The sequence below is a fragment of the Pristiophorus japonicus genome, chromosome 3, assembly GCF_044704955.1.
Source record: "Pristiophorus japonicus isolate sPriJap1 chromosome 3, sPriJap1.hap1, whole genome shotgun sequence".
In the NCBI taxonomy this organism is placed as follows: domain Eukaryota; kingdom Metazoa; phylum Chordata; class Chondrichthyes; family Pristiophoridae; genus Pristiophorus; species Pristiophorus japonicus.
The window spans coordinates 34,302,768-34,318,395 of NC_091979.1; the positions used below are offsets into that span (position 1 = coordinate 34,302,768).

At 46.3% G+C, this 15,628-nt stretch overlaps 1 protein-coding gene across 1 annotated transcript in view; it reads right to left on the reverse strand.

The window, feature by feature from the left end:
- LOC139253730 (contactin-associated protein-like 5) overlaps positions 1 to 15,628 on the reverse strand; it is a 1,639,232-nt gene that overhangs the window by 382,786 nt on the left and 1,240,818 nt on the right. The window contains exon 14 of the mRNA XM_070873523.1: positions 2,590 to 2,746. Coding sequence (XP_070729624.1) covers positions 2,590 to 2,746 — 157 coding nt within the window. The remainder of the gene's footprint in view (positions 1 to 2,589; positions 2,747 to 15,628) is intronic.

Genomic DNA, 15,628 nt, shown 5'->3' on the forward strand with positions numbered 1-15,628 from the left:
TGGCGCTTCCATGCACCTGCTTTCCTTGTCGTTCTAGGTGGGAAAGGTCATGGGTTTGGGAGCTGCTGTCGAAGAAACCATGGCGAGTTCCTGCAATGCATCTTGTAGATGGTACACACTGCAGCCACGGTACGGTGGTGGAGGGAGTGAATGTTTAAGGTAATGGATGGGATGCCAATCAAGCGGGCCTGCTTTGTGTTGGGTGGAGTTGAGCTTCTTAACTGTTGGTGGAGCTGTACTTATTCAGGCAAGTGGAGAGTATTCCATCACATGCCTGATTTGTGACTTGTAGATGGTGGAAAGGCTTTGGGGAGTCAGGATATCCAGCAGAATATCCAGCCTCTGACCTGCTCTTGTAGTCACAGTATTTTTGTGGCTGCTCCAGGATGTTGATGGTGAGGAATTCAGTGATGGTAATGCCGTTGAATATCAAGGGGCGGCAGTTTGCTCTCACTTGTTGGAGATAGTCATTGTCTGGCACTTGTGTGGCGTGAATGTTACTTGCCACTTGTCAGCCCAATCCTGAATGTTGTCCAGGTCTTGCTACAATCGGACATAGACTGCTTGACTTTCTGAGGAGTTGTGAGTGGCACCGAACACTGCAATCATCATCAAACGTCCCCACTTCTGACCTTATGATGGAGGGAAGGTCATTGATGAAGCAGCTGAAGATGGTTGGGCCTAGGACACTGCCCTGAGGAACACCTGCAGCGATATCCTGGGGCTGAGATGATTGGCCTCCAACAACCACAACCATCTTCCTTTGTGCTCGGTATGACTCCAGCCAGTGGGGAGTTTTCCCCCTGATTCCCATTGACTTCACTTTTACAAGGGCTCCTTGGTGCACACTCGGTTAAATTCTGCCTTGATATCAAGGGCAGTCACTCTCACCTCATCTCAGGAATTCAGCTCTTTTGTCCTTGTTTGGACCAAGGATGTAATGAGGTCTGGAGCCGAGTGGTCCTGGCAGAACCCAAACTGGGCATCGGTGAGCAGGTTATTGATGAGTAAGTTACAAATTAGTGCAATGGGTAGGGGCCGCTATGACGGCACCGTAGCTACAGTAATAGGGTGGAAGGACAGGGCATTGACAATGGGAAGGATGCAGATGCTGGAAATCGGTGAGAGGTGAAGGCCTCAGAAACAATGAATGGTGGTGAGGGAACACGCGGTGGTGCCACCCTGACCTGGAAGTTTCAACTGGGAGGACCAAGAATGTCACTGATCTCTTGATAGCTCAGCCGAACAGAGATAACTACATTCAACAATCAGGAGGACTGAATCAGAGCTCAGTATAATAAATCGTCATACTGAAGCATGGCAAAAAAGCTGCTTCATCAATGACCTTCCCTCCATCGTGTGGTACCAGGTAAAGTGTGACACTTACAGGAAGAGAGCGATACAGAGATAGAGACAGAGATAGAGACAGAGGTAGAGAGAGATGGAGACAGCGATAGAGACAGAGATAGAGACAGAGATAGAGAGAGATATAGAAAGAGATAGAGACAGAGATAGAGATAGAGACATAGGGCCAGACATTCCATAAAGGCCCTCAATGCCCAATTGTCCGCTGAGAAGGATCGCTAACGCTAATGGGTGAGAATTTCCATTTTGAGGGTAATGATAGGTAGAACTGATCGCCCGGTGAAAAAATGGGTGTTGCACATTCATTCTCGGCGGTTTTCTCAGCAGGTAAGTGCAAAGTTAGCCAAATGGACAGTCGTTAGCGGAATGGACGGTAAGTAGAAAAATTTAGGCCGAGGCTGTGGTTGGGCCTACAAAGGAGGGGGAAACTTAAAGAACAAGTTATTAAAAAAAAAAGAAAAACACGTACAAAGCATTCCCAAGAGAGTTTTAACCTTAATCGCCATGGTAAAATTCTAAAAAAGTAATTAAATATCCTTTAACTTTCCTTTCTTTGCAGGGCCCCCCCTGCCTTACCGCCCTGTAAAAGCAGCTTTTACAGGGCGGGTCTCTCGGTGATCTGGATGCTGGCGGTTGAGCCCTAACTTATGCCCTGGCGGTTGTTCTTGACATTGCACGTGGGCGATCTGATCCCGGCGGGCGACTTCAGATATGGCCGATAACGTTCAAAAACTTACGTGGAAACTCTCGCCGGGCAAAAAACCAGCTGTAACGCCGAGAAAATCAGCGACAATGAAGCCGAAAGTCTGGCCCATAGAGAGAGAGAGAGCGAGACAGAGATGCAGATAGAGAGACAGAGATAGAGAGAGAGAGAGAGAGAGACGGGGCACACAGATAGAGAGATAGAGAGAGAGAGAGAGACAGAGAGAGACAGAGAGACAGAATTTCCACTCCTTAAATTGAACAGCTTTCCCACATTTATTCCAGTGAAGTATTTTAACCAGAACCGTCTTAAGTGCACATATGCAAATAGTCAAGTTTTATAATTCGTCCATCAAGTCATCCTTATAATTTGAAAGCCAACACAACATATGTTAAAACATTTGACGTTTGAACTTTTAAACTTTAGAACTGATTGTTCAAGCATTTTTAAAAATGCTATTTTGCCATTCTCTTAAGATATAACAAGGTGCAGTTTTTTCCCCAAGATAAAATCCGACTTACCATTCATCATTGTCAGCATCACAGTTACAGTGATAGTTTGTATCTAAGCAGTTCTCGTCCAATCCACAGACACATTTTTGAACTCCAGGTGATGAACCACCCCAATAAGCTTGTTTTTCATTGGTCCTCCCAATCCACCAGGTGAAGGGTATTCCGTCTGAGGGGGGAAATAAAAAAAACAGCAACTTTCAGTGACAGTTACAGCAAATCTGGGACGTGAATTCAGAGTTTTGTTCAGCTCTTGTGTTTAATCATTTTAAAGGACTGGTTATTCTGAAAAATTTGCACTAATTTGGCCCAGTTGTCAAGTCACAACAGTGCAGAATCTTTAGCAAAACTTTAGCGTCTGAAACTGATTTAACTGAAGTGGTGTGAGACCACCTCAAGAAATAGCCTGATTACTGCTTCGACCTCACACTAGGCTCAAAATTTGGCCAGGAGTTGCTCCGTTTTTTTTGGAGCAACTTGATTTTTCTGGAGTATCTTAACAATCCCCATTTTGCACATTCAACTTGCGCCAGTGTAAGTGAGTTAGTTAGGATTTTTTTAGTTCAGTTTAGTTTTTTTCAAACGGGGCGTTACCAGCCACCTACGCCCAGTTTGGCCATTTAGGCCACTTTGGACAGCTAATAGTTACTCCAAACTAACTTAGGCCAGCGCATGTGGTCATTTATGATCGCACAAAGAACCCTTGCGGAGAGTTAAGAAATCACGCAGGTAGGTACATCGGAGGCCAGCAGAACTTAATGACTTGACTAAAGAATGTGAAAAGGATCAAACAGCTATACAGGACATCATATGACAAACGTCACAAAGTTATTTTACTATGCAACAGAAGCATTAATGGAAGCATAAACTACAAAAATAAAGTAAAGACAAAACATATTTACATTATTTTTTCAAAATATCCAAATAAAAACTAGAAGTACCTCCTGCTCGTAATTCTTATGTTCTTATGTTCTCCCAGCTGTCTAAACTCACCCACCATCATAGAAATATTTTATACCATAGCCAGGAAATTTACTATTTGTTTTATGCTTTTAAACATTTTGAAAATTCAAGCAAAATTATTCCACCAAATCTAATGTTCAAGAATTGATTATCATGTATTTGAAAGTATTTTCTATTAACTTGGTTGTGAAAGTATTTTCATCAACAGGGTTAAGGAAGGTCTTGAGTAAGCTGGCTACACAGTTATCACTCCCCTCCCCCCATCCTCCGGGGATCAAAACTACCCCACCCCGAATCAAAACTCTCCCCCCTTCCCGACCCGGATCAAAACTCTCCCCCCCGCCCTCCCCGAGGAAAAATGTAATTGAGTGTGTGGAAAATTAAACTGGCAACCTAATGACGTTTATAATCGTTTTTCTACAAAAATACCTGGATATAACTTTTCAGATGGATTTCAAAATAGACAATTCCACCTGAACCTTTGCATGGCAATGTCCTCAAGTCTTCGAGTTGTGTGTAGATTATTGACATAAAGTGGCAATAATGCAGGCAGCCAACAAAAGAACTAAGTGCTTTGGAAGAAGGCAGGCTTCTCTATCAAAGTCTCGTGACTGTGCGGCAGGCCACTTGGCCTGGGATATGGGCAGGACGCATCGGGTCCCATGCTGCAGCACGCACACAGCGAGTGGGGGCAGGAGCTACTGTGCATGTGTGCACACTCCAATGCGCATGTGCAAAGCTGCCGGCACTGTTTCTGGCGCAGGGCCCGAGCTCCGCACCCCACAATCAATGAGCCACACCACGCCAAGCCCCGGGAGAGGCCAAACAGCGGCCAGAATCGGGGGAGATTTTTTAGGCGCTGTTTTCAGCCCATAAAGTCGCCGCATCTCTGGTGAGTGTGCCAAAAAAAGGGGTGGGCCAAATTTGAGCCCACAGATTCTAATTATACTGTGCGATGAAACTTTATGAAGAACCATTGAACATCTTTGTCGGTTTTCAGTGCTACTAAGGAGCCAAAATGTCCACTATAAAAGGATTAAACCTGGAATCTTTTAACAATTAACATACTATTCGATGACAGTTATGTATTTTTAGGGTGTTAGGCCGGCTGAGCAAATGAAAATCCTGAGGTAAACAACTGACCTCAGAGCGCCTTAAGAGAGGCTTCCGTGAAAAAAAAATCCGATTAAAAAAAAAACACTAAAAAGTTTCACATCCACATCTTCAGGTCGACATTCCTAAACTCACTGCAGCAGCTATAGCTTGGACCGCCAGCTTTCACAGGCAGTCCCACTAGGGCGCACTGTGGGATGCTAGGGATCAGGCAAGCTTCAAATTTCGAGCCGGTGTCGCAACTGTCATGTATCTTACATTATTATATATAACTGTATCCTAACATGCGATACATGACTGTAATAAGATATGACCTGTAACCACCAGCATACCTTACCACCGGGGTGCACTTGCAAGAGAGAGGTATATAAGGAGAGGTCTCAGGCAAGTGCAGCATTCCAGAGCTGTGAAATAAAAGTGCATGTCCAGAGTGACCTTGACTTCACTACATGCCTTGTGTGAATCTGTACTGAGGGGACAGGACTTTACAGTGGCGGTGAGATACGGGATTACAGAATCCACAGGATGGCGAACAACGGATCAGATGAAAAGGACGAAAGGACAATGCGGGAGACAATTGGGAGGACTTTATAGAAAGGCTCCAGCAAAGCTTTGTAACCAAAGACTGGTTAGGCGACGATAAGGCAGACAATGGAACAGGTCTGTACTGGAGGTGTGGGGGTGGGCACTCGTCAAGAGAATGTCGATTTCAGCAGGCTGTTTGCAGAAATTGTGAAAATACAGGGCATTTGGTCCGCATGTGCAAAAAAACGGCAGCTCGGCTGGTATACAAATCGGATGGGTCGGAAAGTGTACCAGAAGATGGTGGGGACAGTACCCGGGACACCGATGTACAGAGGGTCAACATGATCAATGGCCGCTGCTCCTACAACAGGATGCCTCCTATAATGATGAGGGTCTGACTCAATGGGATATCTGTCAACATGGAGCTGGATACGGGAGCGAGTCAATCTCTCATGGGCGCTCAACAATTTGAACAACTGTGGCCGCATAAAAGAGACAGACCAAAACTCACCACACTAAGGACCGACACCAAAGAAATCGTACCAGTCCTCGGCAGTGCCATGCTCTCTGTCACACACAAAGGGACAGTGAACCGACTTCCACTGTGGTTTGTCCCCGGAGACCCCCCAGCACTGCTGGGGAGAAGCTGACTGGCAAAACTAAACTGGAAATGGGATGATGTCCATGCCATGTCATTAGAGGAACGGACCTCCTGCTCAACAGTTATAAAGCGATTTGAACATCTCTTTCAGCCAGGTGTGGGCACTTTCAAAGGGGTCAAAGTGAAAATCTACATCACACAGGATGCTAGACCGGTCCATCACAAGGCCAGAGCTGTACCCTATGTGATGAGGGAAAAGATTGAACACGAACTAGACAGGCTTCTGCAGGAAGGCATTATATCACCTGTGGAATTTAGCGACTGGTCAAGTCCCATCGTCCCAGTCATGAAGCCTGATGGATCCGTACGAATCTGTGGGGATGACAAATCTACCACAAACAGAGTCTCCCCACAGGACCAGTACCCACTGCCCAGAGCGGAGGACTTATTTGCTACATTTGCTGAAGGTAAATTTTCTCAAAATTAGACCTCACATCTGCGTATATGATGCAAGAATTGACTGAGGAATCCAAGCCACTCACCACCATCAACACACATCGAGGCCTTTTCATATACAATCGATGCCCATTCGGCATCAGGTCGGCAGCTGCCATATTCCAGCGCAACATGGAGAGTCTGCTTAAGTCCATCCCGGGGACGGTTGTATTTCAAGAAGACATACTTATCACGGGCCGGGACACCGACTCCCATCTCCGTAATTTGGAGGAAGTACTAAAGCGGTTGGATCGGGTAGGCCTACAAGTCAAGAAATCCAAGTGCCTGTTTCTCGCACCCGAGGTTGAATTTTTGGGCAGAAGGATTGCCGCTGATGGAATCCGCCCAACAGAGTCCAAAACAGAAGCAATTCGCCTGGCACCCAGACCCCGGAATGTCTCAGAACTGCGCGCCTTTCTCGGGCTACTCACTTACTTTGGGAACTTTATGCAGAACTTAAGCACACTGCTGGAGCCTCTCCACGTGCTACTCAGGAAGGGGTGCGATTGGTTTTGGGGGGACGCCTAGGAATGCGCCTTCAATAAGGCACGCAACCTTCTGTGTTCCAACAGTGTTTTGACTTTTTTTGATCCAGGTAAAAAGCTAGTTCTCACATGCGATGCGTCAGCATATGGGGTCGGGTGCGTTTTGCAACATGTTAATAGTGCGGGCAAATTACAACCCATAGCTTATGCCTCCAGGTCACTTTCGCGGGCGGAGCGCGGGTACGGAATGGTAGAGAAGGAGGTGCTCGCGTGTGTGTACGGTGTCAAAAAGATGCACCAATATCTTTTCGGGGCCAAGTTCGCATTAGAAACCAACCACAAGCCCCTCACGTCCCTCCTATCGAAGAGCAAGGCAATAAACGCCAACGCCTCAGCACGAATTCAATGGTGGGCACTCATGCTGGCGCCCTACGACTATATCATAAGGCACAGACCAGGCACAGACAACTGTGCCGACGCGCTCAGCAGGCTACCCCTGGTGACCACGGAAGGGTCTGACAAACAGGACTGTGAGATAATCATGGCAATCAACGCCTTTGAGTCCACAGGTTCGCCCATGATGGCTCGCCAAATCAGAGCCTGGACGGCCAGCGATCCCACGTTATCCTTAGTAAAAAGATGTGTCCTAACCGGTGACTGGGCAGAGGCTCGCGGTGCCTGCCCCGAGGAATTAAACCCTTTCACAGGCGCATGCATGAGCTATCACTACAAGCAGACTACCTGATGTGGGGCAGCCGAGTAGTCATGCCTCTGCGAGACAGAGAGGCATTTGTCCGGGAGCTCCACCGCGAGCACCGGGGATCGTTCTCATGAAGGCCATAGCCAGATCCCACGTCTGGTGGCCTGGTATTGACACGGACTTGGAGCTCTGCGTCTGAAGGTGCACCATTTGTGCCCAACTCAGCAATGCCCCCAGGGAGGCTCCACTGAGCCCCTGGCCTACCAAACCGTGGTCGCGGGTGCACGTAGACTATGCAGGCCCATTCATGGGCAAAATGTTCCTCGTAGTTGTAGATGCATTTTCAAAGTGGATCGAATGCACCATTTTAAACTCGAGCACAACCTCCACCACTGTGGAGAGCCTCGCAACCATGTTTGCAACGCATGGAATCCCTGACATATTGGTCAGTGACAATGGTCCGTGCTTCACCAGCGCAGAATTCCAAGACTTTATAATTGACCACGGCATAAATCACTTCAAGACGGCACCGTTCAAGCCGGCCTCCAAAGGCCAGGCGGAGAGAGCAGTGCAAATCATTAAACAAGGCATGCTTAAAATCGAAGGTCCCACGCTGCAGGTTCACCTGTCGTAACTGCTGCTGGCATACAGATCTCGTCTGCACTCACTGACTGGGATCCCCCCCGCGCAACTGTTGATGAAAAGGACTTTAAAAACAAGGCTCTCATTAATCCTCCCAGACATGCACGAAATCGTTGAGGCAAAGCGCCGTAAGCTGACTGAGTACCATGACAGAAATTCGAGGGGGAGATGGAATGAGATAGGGGACAAAGTGTTTATACTAAACTATGGCAGGGGTCCCAAATGGCTTGCAGGGACAGTAACAGGCAAGGAAGGAAACAGGCTACTGGTTGTACAAACAGACAATGGCAAAACCAGCCGGAGGCATGTAGACCAAGTCAAAAACAGATTTACCAACAACACTGCGGAACCAGAAGCAGACTACAATGTGGAATTCGCACCACACCTGGTGGATAGACAGAGGGAACAACCTGAGGAAAGGGCAATCCCAACAGACAGCCCAGGCGAGTCAACAACGATCACACCAATCAAAACAGACAGCCCAGGCGAGATACCAGCAACCACATCCAAAGAAAAACAGACACCAAGGCAAACAACTGAACCACAACTCAGACGCTCCATGCGAGAGCGTAGACCACCTGAGAGACTGAACCTATAAAGACAATAAAACCTTGGGGGAGGGTGATGTCATGTATCTTACATTATTATATATAACTGTATCCTAACATGCTATACATGACTGTAATAAGATATGACCTGTAACCACCAGCATACCTTACCACAAGGGGTGCACTTGCAAGAGACAGGTATATAAGGAGAGGTCTCAGGCAAGTACAGCATTCCAGAGCTGTGAAATAAAGGTGCAGGTCCAGAGTGACTTTGACTTCACTACATGCCTCATGTGAATCTGTACTGAGGGGACAGGACTTTACACAACCCGGACGGTACTGCATCCAGATACTGCTGAGCATGTACACATGCTGACTGAGCAGGACGCAGTATGAAGCAAAGCAGCAAAACCTGGTTTGTCTGTTTGAACAGCTCTCGATATTCGCATTAAGCAAATTACATATCAAAGTTCAGTACATAAACAGGAAAAAACTCAAATATTAATGTTTCTTTATGTCCAGCCGTGTGTTTGACAAACACAGAAACCCACCACCACAATGTTTTTTTAGTCATTCCTGGGATGTGGACGAAGTTGGCAAGGCCGGCATTTTTGTCCATCCCTAATTGCCGTTGAGAGGGTGGTGGTGAGTCACCTTCTTGAACCGCTGCAGTCCTTGTGGTGAAGGTACTCCCAAAGTGCTATTCGGGAGTGAGTTCCAGGATTTTGACCCAGCGACGATGAAGGAATGGCGATATATTTCCAAGTCAGGATGGTGTGTTACTTGGAGGGGAACTTGCAGTTGGTGGTGTTCGCATGCGCCTGCTGCCCTTGTCCTTCTAGGTGGTTAAGGTGGTGGGTTTGAGAGGTGCTGTTGAAGAAGCCTTGGCGAGTTGTTGCAGTGCATCTTGTAAATGGTACACACTACAGCCACGGTATGTCTGGGTGGTGGAGGGAGTGAATGTTTAAGGTGCTGGATGGGGTACCAATCAAGTGGGCGGCTTTGTCCTGGATGGTGCCAAGCTTCTTAAGTGTTGCTGGAGCTTCACTCATCCAGGCAAGTGGAGAGTATTCCATCACACTCCTGTAGATGGTGGAAAGGCTTTGGGGAGACAGGAGGTGAGACACTCACTGCAGAATACCCAGCCTCTGACCTGCTCCTGCAGCCACAGTATTTATGTGGCTGGTCCAGTTAAGTTTCTGGTCAATGGTGACTCCCCTGGATGTTGATGGTGAGGGATTTGGTGATGGTAATGCCAATGAATGTCATGGGGCGGTTGTTAGAATCTCACTTGTTGGAGATAGTCATTGCCTGGCACTTGTGTGGCACGAATGTTATTTGCCACTTATCAACCCAAGATTAAGAGTTACTGATTCAAGTTACTGAGAAATCTAACCTGCTTGCCAATTTTCAATACATACTCTCCTGTAGGGACACATCCCACTTACCTAAATCCAGAAAGTTTTGTAAGAATAAAAGTGTTGTGTAATGATAAAATAGTTTCTTATATCTATAAATGTTAAAAGTGTTGATTATACAGAAAGGCTGCAGTTTTGAAAGAAGCAAAATTGATACCTTCCCCAAGTTCATGTCTCCTGGCTGGGCAGAGCCCAAGGAGCAAAGGAAGCATGGCTTTGAAACTCACCAAACCAGAAAAGTTGTTAATTGGAAAGCCAGTAACCTAATCAAGGAATGTCACCAGCCCGCCAGACAGGCACATATGTGAGGAGCAGCCAATCAGGAACGGCCCTGGAAACAATACCCAATCCTGAGGCTTTCTGAGAAACTATGGCCTTAAGGGATATAAAAAGTCAAGCCAAAGATTGCTGGGTCTCTCTCTTTTCTTAAGCACACGACAAAAGCAGGACTTTCATCTCCAGACTAAGAAGCAGGCCGTGTGCTTTGCCAGAGGGCAGTGAAGTATACCTTTTTAGACCTTTTTTATAAATCATTACTGTAACATCATTGAATCTGTTGCAACTAAGTAGATCAATGGGATAGCTGACGAATGCTGTTTCTCTGATAGATGTGCATGTGTGTGTGTTTAATAAACTATTCCATATTTTTTTTAAACAATCGGTCTTGCATAGAAACATAGAAAATAGATGCAGGAGTTGGCCATTCGGCCCTTCGAGCCTGCATCACCATTCAATAAGATCATGGCTGATCATTCCCTCAGTACCCCTTTCCTGCTTTCTCTCCATATCCCTTGATCCCTTTAGCTGTAAGGGCCATATCTAACTCCCTCTTGAATATATCCAATGAACTGTCATCAACAACTCCCTACTGCAGGGAATTCCACAGGTTAACAACTCTCTGAGTGAAGAAGTTTCTCCTCATCTCAGTCTTAAATGGCCTACTCCTTATCCTAAGACTATGTCCCCTGGTTCTGGACTTCCCCAACATCGGGAACATTCAACTCGCATCTAACCTGTCCCGTCCCGTCAGAATCTTAGATATTTCTATGAGATCCCTTCTCATCCTTCTAAACTCCAATGTATAAAGGCCCAGTTGGTCCAGTCTCTCCTCATATATCTGTCCAGCCATCCCGGGAATCAGTCTGGTGAACCTTCACTGCACTCCCTCAATAGCAAGAATATCCTTCCTCAGATTAGGAGACCAAAACTGAACACAATATTCCAGGTGAGGCCTCACCAAGACCCTGTACAACTGCAGTAATACCTCCCTGCTCCTATACTCAAATCCCCGAGCTATGAAGGCCAAAATACCATTTGCCTTCATCACTGCCTGCTGTACCTGTATGCCAACTTTCAAAGACTGATGAACCATGACACCCAGGTCTCATTGCACCTCCACTTTTCCTAATCTGCCGCCAGTCAGATAATATTCTGTCTTTGCGTTTTTGCCCACAATGTGGATAACCTCACATTTATCCACATTATACTGCATCTGCCATGCATTTGCCCACTCAACTAACCTGTCCAAGTCAACCTGCAGTTTCTTAGCATCCCCCTCACAGCTCACACCGCCAGCCAGTTTAATGTCACCTGCAAACTTGGAGATACTACATTGAATTCATTCATCTCAATCATTGATGTATATTGTAAAGAGCTGGGGTCCCAGCATTGAGCCCTGCGGCACTCCACTAGTCACTGCCTGCCATTCTGAAATGGACCCGTTTATCCTGACTCTCTGCTTCCTGTCTGCCGACAAGTTTTCTATCCACGTCAGTATATTACCACCAATACCATGTGCTTTGATTTTGCACACCAATCTTTTGTGTGGGACCTTGTCAAAAGACTTTTGAAAATCCAAATACACCACATCCATTGGTTCTCGCTTGTCCACTCCACTAGTTACATCCTCAAAAAATTCCAGAAGATTTGTCAAGCATGATTTCCCCTTCATAAATCCATGCTGACTTGGATTGATTCTGTCACTGCTTTCCAAATGGGCTGCTATTTCATCCTTAATAATTGATTCCAACATTTTCCCCACAACTGATGTCAGGCTAACCGATCTATAATTACCCACTTTCTCTCTCCCTCCTTTTCAAAAAGTGGTGTTACATGAGCGACCCTCCAGTCCATAGGAACTGATCCAGAGTTGATAGACTGTTGAAAAATGATCATTAATGCATCCACTATTTCTAGGGCCACTTCCTTAAGTACTGTGGGATACAGACTATCAGGCCCCGGGGATTTATCGGCCTTCAATCCCATCAATTTCCCTAACACAATTTCCCGCCTGATAAGGATATCTTTCAGTTCCTCTTTCTCACTAGATCCTCGGTCGCCTAGTAATTCCGGAAGATTATTTGTGTCTTCCTTCGTGAAGACAGAACCAAAGTATTTGTTCAATTGGTCTGCCATTTCTTTGCTCCCTATTATAAATTCACCTGAATCCGACTGCAAGGGACCTACGCTTGTCTTCACTAATCTTTTTCTCTTCACATATCTATAGAATCGTTTGCAGTCAGTTTTTATGTTCCCGGCAAGCTTCTTTTCGTACTCTATTTTCCCCACTTAATTAAACCCTTTGTCCTCCTCTGCTGAATTCTAAATTTTTCCCAGTCCTCAGGTTTGCTGCTTTTTCTGGCCAATTTATAGGCCTCTTCCTTGGATTTAACACTATCCTTAATTTCCTTTGTTAGCCACAGTAGAGACACCTTCCCCATTTTATTTTTATTCTAGACAGGGATGTACAATTGCTGAAGTTCATCCATGTGATCTTTAAATGTTTGCCATTGCCTATCCACCATCAACCCTTTGAATATCATTTGCCAGTCTATTCTAGCCAATTCACGCCTCAAACCATCGAAGTTACCTTTCCTTACGTTCAGGACCTTAGTTTCTGAATTAACTGTGTCACTCTCCATCTTAATAAAGATTTCTACCATGTTATGGTCACTCTTCCCCAAGGGGCCTTGCACAACAAGATTGCTAATTAGTCCTTTCTCATTACACATCACCCAGTCTAGGATGGCTAGCCCCCTAGTTGGTTCCTCGACATATTGGTCTGGAAAACCATCCGTAATACACTCCAGGAAATCCTCCTCCACTGCATTGCTACCAGTTTGGTTAGTTCAATCAATATGTAGATCAAATTCACCCATGATAACTGCTGTACCTTTATTGCATGCATCCCTAATTTCTTGTTTGATGCTGTCCCCAAACTCACTCCTACTGTTTGGTGGTCTGTACACAATTCCACTAGTGGTTTCTGCCCTTTGGTATTCCGTAGCTCCACCCATACTGATTCAACGTCATCCAAGCTAATGTCCTTTCTTACCATTGCATTAATTTCCTCTTTAATTAGCAATGCCACCCCGCTTCCTTTTCCTCTCTGCCTATCCTTCCTAAATATTGAATACTCCTGGATGTTGAGTTCCCAGCCTTGGTCACCCTGGAGCCATGTCTCCGAAATCCCAATTACATCATATCTGTTAACTGCTGTCTGCGCAGTTAATTTGTCCACCTTATTCCGAATACTCCTCGCATTGAGGCACCGAGCCTTCAGGCTTGTCTTTTTAATACACTTTGCCCCTTTAGAATTTTGCAGTAATGTGGCCCTTTTTGCTTTTTGCCTTCAGTTTCTGTGCCGTCCACTTTTACTTTTCTTCTTTCTATCTTTTCCTTCTGCCCCCATTCTATATACCTCTGTCTCCCTGCATTGGTTCCCATCCCCCTGCCATATTAGTTTAACTCCTCTGCAACAGTACTAACAAACACTCCCCCTCAGACAATGGTTCCGGTCCTGCCCAGGTGCAGACTGTCCGGTTTGTACTGGTCCCACCTCCCCCAGAACCGGTTCCAATGCCCCAGGAATTTGAATCCCTCCGTTGTGCACCACTTCTCAAGCCACGTATTCATCTGAGCTATCCTGCGATTCCTACTCTGACTAGCATGTGGCACTTGTAGCAATCCTGAGATTAATACTTTTGAAGTCCTACTTTTTAATTTTGCTCCGAGCTCCCTAAATTCATCTTGTAGGACCTCATCCCATATTTTACCTATATTGTTGGTACCTATATGCACCACGACAACTGGTTGTTCACCCTCCCTTTTCAGAATGCCCTGCACCCACTCCGAGACATCCTTGACCCTTGCACCAGGGAGGTAACATACCATCCTGGAGTCTCGGTTGCAGCCATAGAAACGTCTATCTATTCCCCTTGCAATTGAATCCCCTACCACTATTGCTCTCCCACTCTTTTTCCTGCCCTCCTGTGCAGCAGAGCCACCCACGGTGCGATGAACTTGGCTGCTGCTGCCCTCCCCTGATGAGTCATCCCCCCCATCAGTACCCAAAGTGGTGTATCTGTTTTGCAGGGGGATGACCGCAATGGGACCCTTGCTCTTTCTGTTGGTCACCCATTCCCTATCTGGGTGTGTACCCTTTACCTGCGGTAAGACCAATTCACTGAACGTGCTATTCACGTCATTCTCAGCATCGTGGATGCTCCAGAGTTCATCCACCCGCAGCTCCAATGCCGCAATGCGGTCCGTCAGGAGCTGCAGATGGATGCACTTCCCGCACACATAGTCGTCAGGAACACCGGAAGTGTCCCTGACTTCCCACATAGTGCAGGAGGAGCATAACACGTGTCCGAGCTCTCCTGTCATGACTTAACCCTTAGATAAACTTAATTTGGCAACAACAATGCTAAAAGTTATTTACTGGTTCCGAAAATAAAAAATAAAAACTACTTACTAATCACCAGCCAATCACTTACCCCCTTGGCTGTGACGTCACCTTTCGATTTCTTTCTACTTCTTTTTTGCCTTCTCGTCCTGCTGCAGCTGCACCGGCTGGCCTCTCCGACTACCTCACGAACTCCCCGCTGGCCTTTTTAGGCCTCCTGACGTTGCTCCTTGATCCCCCACCTCTCCGACTGCTTCACAAACTCCCCGCTGGCATTTATAGGCATCCCGACATTGCTCCTTGATTCGCCGCCTCTCCGACTGCCTCACGAACTCCCCGCTGGCCTTTATAGGCCTTCCGACGTCAATTTAATGCCAGAGATTTAGAAATTTTACAGTTTAGGTGCAGGTTGACAAAGCCAATGCTTTGGGGCCGAGAGAACTGCACAGGGATTTTGCTGTAGCTTAATTAACTAAAGCCAAACAGATTACTCGTTACTCCCAGACTCTGTCTCAACACTGGTGAAATCAAAATGGATGATTATTTCTTATTGTTGTATAATTATTGTTAACGCAGTCTGGACTTGGCCTGCTGGAGTGTTCTCCATCAGAATCCAATAACATTTACAACCACCCAGCCCAGTGGTGCAGTACGCGAATTCACCATATTCTGCGTCGTACTGATTTATCCGACCAAAAAGCTCCCAGGTTCGATTCCTTATTTTTGTCGAACTTGCTGATCTCAGCTTGGGACAAGGGGGCAGGAGAAGCACTGTTCCTAGCCCTGATACCTGCCGACCACAGGAAGGGCAAAAATCAACTATCCAGCGACTCGTGCAAAGTACGTAGTTAGACCTGGTGACTCACGCTTGACA